The sequence below is a fragment of the Antrostomus carolinensis genome, unplaced genomic scaffold, assembly GCF_000700745.2.
Source record: "Antrostomus carolinensis isolate BGI_N321 unplaced genomic scaffold, ASM70074v2 scaffold27170, whole genome shotgun sequence".
Taxonomy (NCBI): domain Eukaryota; kingdom Metazoa; phylum Chordata; class Aves; order Caprimulgiformes; family Caprimulgidae; genus Antrostomus; species Antrostomus carolinensis.
Genome location: NW_010289512.1, coordinates 27,738 through 36,427, shown reverse-complemented (window position 1 = coordinate 36,427; position 8,690 = coordinate 27,738). Strand labels below are relative to the sequence as shown.

At 40.5% G+C, this 8,690-nt stretch overlaps 1 protein-coding gene across 1 annotated transcript in view; it reads left to right on the top strand.

Annotated features, from left to right (window-relative positions):
• Window positions 1-8,690, top strand: part of RNFT2 (ring finger protein, transmembrane 2) — a 26,965-nt gene that overhangs the window by 7,858 nt on the left and 10,417 nt on the right. The window contains 1 exon segment of the mRNA XM_010170768.1: window positions 1,854-2,007. Coding sequence (XP_010169070.1) covers window positions 1,854-2,007 — 154 coding nt within the window.

Here is an 8,690-nt window from a genome sequence, read left to right as displayed (position 1 = left end):
GCCTTCCTGTGTGATCTCATTTAGGTTCCTGCTTTGGCAGGGGGTTGGACTGGATGATCTTTCGAGGTCCCTTCCAATCGCCAACATTCTGTGATTCTGTGTAACTTCAAAATGAAAATACAATGTAACATACATCAGTTGTGTTATGGATAGATGGCTCTTGGGTATGTTTTTTCTGTCATTTATTTCATTTCTTCCCTGCTTCTTCCCACCAATACTGTCCATGCAGTGAAGGAGTCAAGTCTGCCCACAACCCTGTTATCTTTCAGAATTGCCACGAATGTATTTGGGTTTGATCATGGTAAAGCTGTGGGAAGGGATGCTTCTAGAAATGAGGAGAGATGAGAAGGTTTATACATGTGGGTCCCAGTGAGGCATGGCAAGCCCTGGGATACTCATGGGAATGGAAGAGAAGAAACAGGTATGGCATGAAGGTGTGAAAGCATTAAGAAGAAATCTGTTTGCCCCACAAATGGATAAAGTTAAAAGCATGAATGGGACTAGTTCAAAATCAAGGATAGATCATCTAAAATAAAAGGGTTTCAGCCAATTGAGGCCATCCCACGCACTGTTCAGAGCATGGTTTATTAACAGTGAACAGACCAGGTGACAACTTCACTGAAAAGCCCTATTCCTGCCAGTGCTGTAGGGATGGATGCCTGCTCTCTCACACTTGGGCTTGACACACTTGCTGTGTGAGGACCTGTGACTATTCACGAGGCAGCCTGTGAAATTAGAAATTGCTGCTTTGGTTTTCTTTCTTTCTGGCTTATTTTTTAGTTTCCTGATTTATTTACTTTTTGCTTGTTTCTAGTGCATGAATAGTAGTAAAGTCTCTGATTCTGTTTCTGTTTTTAGGGAGTTATTTTACCTGTTGTGCTGTACCAATGTTGTGAGTATTTTAAATTCATGTTCAGGCTTTTCATTCTGGGTTGGTTATTTTACTTTTGCTTTTTTTTGTTGTTAAGCTTTTACTTTCTACCATGAGGCTTTAGTAGGTAAATATCCTGAAGAGGAATCCTGTTTTTTCAGTCCGAGTAGGGTCCAGTCCTCATTGCTGCTCAGGTCAGTAGCTCCTGCCCCTTGCTATGTGAAGTTCTGCTGTCTTCTACTCCCCTTCTTTTAAAAGCAAACACTCAGCCCAGTCAATAAGAGGCTTCCTTTTTGGATCTTTGGTTCAGGTAAGAGTTGCTAATTAACACAGACCAGCTGTTGATCTGCTTCAGACAGTAGCAAGTCACTGTCAGAGCATGAAACACCTGAAGTTCTGACCTTCCTGCCACATCCAATACAGTGCTTCCTTTGTCACCAGTTTGCTTCGTGTGCACAAGTAGCTTTAGAGACTGCTGCCCCTGCAGTAGTTCTACCTGTGGCAAGCCAGCCTCAGAGGAGCAAGACAGAGTGGTCTTGACTTGGCCATGACTTCCCCAAGGAGTCATAACTACTGGTGACTTGGACTTCAAAGGATAAGCTTTTGCAGTCAGATCTGATGGAGCAAACCTGTGGACTAAAGGCACTGTCACTAATGGCCAAAGGCTCTTTCACAGTGTGGATTGCAGGTTATGGAGATTGCAATCTTCCAAAACAGATTTTGTACATGTTTGGGTCCTGTTTTCTGATAGTGGGCAAACCTGCTGACCTCAGCAGAAACGGGCAAGTACTGACAAAGTCAGAGGCCCAGAGGAACTGTGGGGCTAATTTGCATGTCTTATTCCTCCTGCCCTTGAGAACTTCACTGAGGTTCAGTGGAGTTTCTAGGCTTTCTCTGGCCAGCACTGGATACAAGCTGGTATCAAGAAGCTTAAGTCAGGTTCTCCTCATTGGTATTTGAGCCTTGTTGTCATGCCTTTCAGCCTCATATTTCTGAAACCCAACCTTGAGAGGCTGGACTTCTTTGACCTGATGTGGATTGTGGGGATTGCAGACTTCGTACTGAAGTACCTCACCATCGCACTGAAATGCCTCGTTGTTGCTCTGCCCAAGATCATCCTAGCTGTCAAGTCAAAGGTAAGAGTCTCTTTTCTTGATATATAGATGTTTGTCTTTGATAATCCAATACCTGTACAACACATTTGCAGGATGAAACATGAGTGGAAGAATAAAAACAATAAAATCTCTGATAAAACTTTGGCAGAAAGTCACCTGGGTAGTGAGTTTTGGTTTTTGAGCCATTGCAGACCCAAAGAGGGCTTTGGTGCCAGCAAGTAATTGAAGTCCAGAGAGAGAGGTAAGCATTGCTTGAGAATGAATAGGTACTAGCAGCAAGATAACTGCTTTTCTGGTTAACTTTGTGCTAAGTCTGCTTTCTGAGTAATCTCTGTAAATAGATCCTTCTGAAGCACAAATCTCTTCATTTGATGGAGAGAAATTGCAAGTACTTGTCTCTTTAGCTTTCCACTTGGGCCAAAGTAGTAACTTAAATTGAAGCTGCTGATGCCACAAAAGCCAGTGCCAGTTATAACCATAGATGAAGGAATATTTTAACTAAATGCTTAACATACTTAAATATTTTTAAAATCATATGAAGACTAGGCCTAACTTTTGAAACTTTCTCAGTACATTCTCTCTTGAAATACCTTTTCATATTTGTTTACTCTTACAGACCTGTCATGCTGCCCCTTCCTCCACTTAGTGGTGTCCACATTTCACTGTAGCAATGCATTTGCATTTGGTAAAGAAACTTCCTGGCAGCTGTTGGGATGAAAGGCACTATATAGGTGTAAGATATTAATTGCTGAAAGTCTCAGGCAGGGCACTTAAGAGGATATCTAAACTGGGAATAGTTTTGCTTACAAATGACATGGGTGGCAGGGGAGTTGAGCAGTTTGTTCCTGCACAGCAGGGCTATTTGAGATGGTTATTAATTTATTTCTGGCAATTGTCCAGCTTTTTTCCCTCCCTTCTATTATTATTATTTTATTTTGGGAGATTAATGTGCTAGGTCAGAGCATAATCCAGCTTGGGGAGGGAGGGAAAAGTGATGTGAATAGTCTTCCCAAGATAAATTGCAGTGTTGGAAAAGGTTCACAGCCTTTGCTTTCTTGTCTGAGAGCTATCCCAAGTACTCATTAATCCTTGTCGGGAGAGAAGAAAGAGAAGGGGTCTTTATTTGCAGCTACAGTGGGAGGCTGGTAAGATCACATCTGTCAAGGGCCTATAATGACTCAGAGCACAGATGCTTCATTTTAATACCTTTTTCTGGATAGCAATATTTCTCACTTTTTTTTAAGTCCTTTTTTGTCTTAGGATGTTGTTGATGGTCTCACTGTCCCTTGACATCTGAGGCTGCTGTTACCTACCACTATGGATCTGGATTATTTTTATCCCCTTCTTTACACTGCATCCATTAAGCCAACCAGGGATGAGATCTGGTGTAACAAATTAAGCAAGATCAAACTGAGATGGGAGAGCTCCAAGAGAACCCCAGGATGCCATAGAAACTGTAATTGGTAACCACATAGCTGAGCTCTTTCCCTGAGCCTGATGACCCAGCTTACTTCTACAGGCAGCTCAATGCTACACATCTTATTTTTCAGATTAGTTTTTTTTATTTTAAGTTGGTTTTTTTTTTAGAGTTAGAACATTTCTATTGCAGTTTAGGCCCATGAACTTTGATGAAATTCTTACCAAGTTACTTGCTCTCTTAATACTTGCCAGAAAAAGTTACTCTCTTCCTTCCCATATGCTTGTAGTAGTGTTTCTGCTTGAAGCTTAGCTTGTAGTTTCTGAACTTCTGGATGGCTGTCACTTGATGGTAACAGGTAGTAAGCTGCTGGAGAAATATAAATTAAATTCACACAGTAGAGCTAGAAGATTTTTTCAAGATACATATACTGAGAATTTTTCTGCAGATGTAAGTAGTCAGAACAGCCACCTCCAGCTCCCCGTAATACTGGGCCTGAAGTGGAGATTGCTGCACTCTCAGGAACAGAGTTCAGCACAGCTGTGAATGGGATAGAGGTATTTAATCTTGAGCTTCCTTGCAGTACCTTCTTGCTGGCAGTCACTGATAGATGAGAAAACCTGCCCATGGGTGGTATATCAGGAACTTTCATCATTCTGCTCTCAACCTCTAAGTAGGTCCTTCAGATTTTCTTCATTTTGGAAGTTCAAAGGCACTTCCAAAGCTAGTCTGGCTTTTCATGCTGCTTATTGAGATTCTGGTCTTCTCCAAATACCCTGTGGTTTTCACTGATGCTTGCGTAGCCTTTCTAGTATGAGGCAGCTCCTCTGAATGTCCTCCTTTTAAGTCTCTTTCCTTTTTTTTCCATATCCATTGTGATTGGAGCAAGATTAGATTCTTTTCTTTTTCTTTACACAAAGTCTTCATATCTCCTCTGAGTCTTCTCTGTAGACTGAACAACAAAAATGGAGTCTTTTCTCAGAGATCATTCATTCCAGATTTTACTGTTCTCTTCTGGACTGTCATCAGCCCTCTGGTTTTCCAGACCATTTCTTCAGTCTGTCAAGAAGAGTTTGGATTATAGTCCTTCTTTCCAGTGTGTTTACAGCCTTTCCCAGTTCATTGGGACATTTGAACAAAGTACTTTGTTCCATCAAGATCACTCATGAAAATAGTGATTAGTACTAAACTCTGCTTATTTCAGATGCATCTTTTCATTTTGACAGTGAACACATGAAAAAATTAGACTAGAGCATTCATTTCTCCCAGTCTAAGGTACCTGGATCATGTATTCCTAGTATGGCCTCATCACAGGAAAGGCAGCATTTGGTTTAAGATGACATCAAGAACCATCTTGGATTTATAGCATTCCTTCATCCTTTAATAACTGAGTAAAGGCAAGTTAAAACTGAAAGCCAGAAGAGGCTTGTCTTTGCAGTCTGAATACAGAGAACAGTAAACATGAGTGCTTGCAGCATCAAGCATGAAGACTGCTATATTATGGGGAGACAACTAGATGTGGTTCTCCAAGCTTGAAATCTCAGAAATGGAATATCTCTGCAAGCAAGCCCTCCACAGAATGAGGGGAGATGGAAAATTTGTCAGAATAATCCCAGACTTTCCCAGGTTCCAAACCAGCCTGGAAAACAGAGATGCCTTTCAGCTGTGAAACTACCATCAGACTGGAACGCATGGACAGAAGAGCTTGAGAATAAGGGAGAAAAGCAGAAAATGGAAGGTAACCCCAACATCAGAGTCCAACCTTACACCTCTGCAATCAGAATTTGTGGGAGGTACACTCCATACCTGTGGCTAAAGATGTCCCTTCCTCCCCCATGAGCTGTGATGGGCACATCAAGCTGACTACAAGTTATAATAGCAGCTGGGCTCATAATTTCTTTGGAAGGGGGCTTGGCTCCCACCCCACATGCTAAAGGCTCTCCATTAAAAAAGGCAAATAAGATCATTTGGTTCAATATAAAATGAATTAAAGTAAATTAAACTGCAGGAGCCATGTGGCCTGCAGAGGCCTCCATTGTTGTACACACGTAAATGGCAGCTTTTCATTTTCACTGCTAAGGAATGACAGCTTGAGAGGGGTGGAATTAAAAATAAGGAAATAAATAATATAAAGACACAGTTGACAAAGATTTCGTTTAGGAAATCCCAAGTGCCTGCAAGTCTCCCATCCCCTCCTCATGCTGCTGTCAGCAATCTAAGCTGATATCCTGGAGAATGGAGTGAAGCATGGGAGGGGAGAGGGAAGAAAACCAAACCAAAAGAACCATAAGAAAATGGTATCCCAGATTTTAGATATATACATCCCTGTCTCTACAGGGCAGAAGGGTGCCAAGGACACACTTTTTTTACAAAGGCCCTAAGTAAAAATTTTCTTTGCATACAGATGTGCAGCCCAGTTATCAGAGGCTGCATTTCCAGAAGATGGAAAATTCAAAAGGAAAACACTAAAATTTGTTTGTTGAAAACATAGTATGAAATTACTGCTGACTAAATACTTGTCAGGTTTGTTTGAAAGCTGGATCTAGAGATTGCAAGTGAGTTTCTGCAATCTCTTGGAACATTTGAGTCTTCTAGATGCTGATCAAAAATACAGAAGCATTAAAACAAGCACTATGAACAGGTACATAAGTGATGTGTTACAAAAATATATGTGGGTAAAGATCTTCCTGTTCCTTGTCTGTGCTCTCTTGTACTGGATGATACAGAAGTTAATCTTAGTTTTCTCTAATAGACTGTTTAAAGTGGTGTTTCCAGATAGGTGATGGTCTATCCTCTCATTACCCTCTCCTTGAGGATCGTGGATGCTGTTTGGGGGATGCTGTTTGGACAACAATCTGAGCTTTGATCCTCTAGAGCCACAGGAACTACGTGATGGTTCTGCAAAGACTTTTCCCTATTGCACCCTGGGATAGATGAGGTGTCCCAGAGCCAGAAGTGTGGGATTTATTATTTATGAAAGAAAAAGACTCACTGAAGCATCAGACTAGGTACTGAGGAACTGGGACTTTGCTGTCCCTCAACACACTTTGAAAGTCACTGCTACCAAACTTTTTAAAGGAATCATTGCTCTCAGTTGCTTTCCAAGTTTAACTTTCCAGTTTAAGAGATGTGACTTTCAGAAGTGCTATGGACTAACTAAAAATTTTCCTCTCTAGTCCCACCTTGGAATTACTCTTCATTAGTCTTGCATGGATTTTCACCAGCATCCTCTGTGCCACAATCCTGTTTACTGCTCCTACCCAGCACTTTCTTCTATTGGCAATATGACCTGAAATCTCAGCAGAGCTTGCTCTCATCTGATCCAAATTGCCAGCAGGTCTCAAAAGTTTTTTCTAGCATCTTCCTGTTTCAGAATATGTCCTAATACTGCTGGCAACAGAACAAGTGAGACTTGGAACTTCCCTTGAGTGCTAATCATGACTTACAGTTGCCTCATTGCAACTTCTCTCACTTCTCTTACATCCCATTTTAATTCCGCTGTGTAAAACCTCAGCATGACTTTCTGTTTCCTTCTGTGGAGGCACACATGCACACTTATGCAAAGCCTTATGTCAGAAGAAACTACAAAGTTTAAGCAAGTATTAATTATGTGAGAATTAAAATTGCTTCTGCAGCTGTAATTTGCCCCCTTTGGTGTGTATATATTGCAATTCAATTTTTAGTTATGTGATTCCATGTTATTTTTCTGTTAGACTTCTTCCATCCATCACCAGTGTATACTGTGCCCCAAAGATGAAGCAAGGTGAGGTATTGAAAGAAGCCATCATAGAAACTAGAAAGTGTATAGAGAACAAAGAGACCACTGGAAGAAGAAGAGTGTTCTACAAGTTGAAGTTGAATGCTACACTGGAGAATTAAATTCCATCCTTTTCTTTGCCAAATAATTCCTATGTGATTCTAGAAAAGCTGTGTACAGCTGCAAACTGAAGTCAGTGGTTTAGCTTTTAATGATAATGTGATCTATAAAATTAAGTGCTTTATAAAAAGTCTAATCCCAGACATCTCAGCTTGGACACCAAAACAACCTTACCTTAACCTTAGTCTTTCCATGTCTCAAGTTTTCATTTAGAAAAATGCAGAGAATAAGTGTCCCTTATGTCAGCCAGCAATGTGAAAATAAGTTTTTAAAAATCTTTTACTGTAGTGGTGATGTCATAAAAAGACTGAAGAAATTTTAGTAACTTTCTACTCTGAGCAGAGCTCAAATAGCACGAAGTGATAGGACACAGATCTGCCATAATAAGGTTATTACAAAACACTAAAGTCACATACTTAATGAGTATTGAAAAAGCAGTGTGTGTTCACATCATTAAAGACTGCGTAATGCTGCAGAAGGAAAATTGCAATTGCATGAAAATCCTGAATTTTTCTCTTTGAAAACAAGTGCTTGATTTTAAGTATAAAAATGGTCTTTCTATGTGGTGAAGGAGGTAGAGGAAAATGGAAGGTTAAACTTGAGTCCTTGACTTAGTTTTTAACAATGCATTCTGAAAAAAAAGGAATAAAAATTTCACCATGTGGTATCACAAAGCTCATCAGCAGAGTTGCTATAATTAGGTCTGCAGCACAATCCTCTGCCACTTGTGCTTACAAAGTATTTGATAACAGTACTAGTAGACTGGCAGCTTTTACAGGAACTGACACTACAGAGGAAGCAGGGTAAGCATTGTACTTACATTTTAGTCAGGCTTAACTCCAACCTGTTGCAAGGGCTTGATGAGAGCAGAGCAGAGACTCTTTCCTGGTATCTGACTCTACCCTAACACCAGGAGCTGTGATTTCAGGTAATATCCTATTTAATCTCTGCCATCCTACAAGGTGATATGCTTACTCTGGAGGGCTGGCCCCTGCACAGTCCAGTCATGCATTAGGGCTGACTCATAGGCTCACCAAAAATAGCTTTTGCTGATCTTAGAGAGCTGTCCAGTCTCTATAGAGTATATTCCAGAGAAGATTCCCAGATTTACATGGCTTTTTATGAACTAGGAAATGTCACCAAACAGAGGCAGGCCTTGCCTGATTTTAAGCTGTTGTTACACTTCAGATGCACAGGAAAAATAATTGTATTTGTGCTTAATATAACACACAGCTCTTCCTAATCTTGGTGATAAATACCCAAGATACTTTAGCTGAAGTTTTCAGGCAAAAATACAGCTTGAGAAAGATTTGTCTTTGAAAATTTCAACTTAGATAACCAAGATATAACAAAACTGAAAAGCAGAAGACAAAGGAGTGTGCTTACAAGTGATGGGTGCCAGCTGCAATA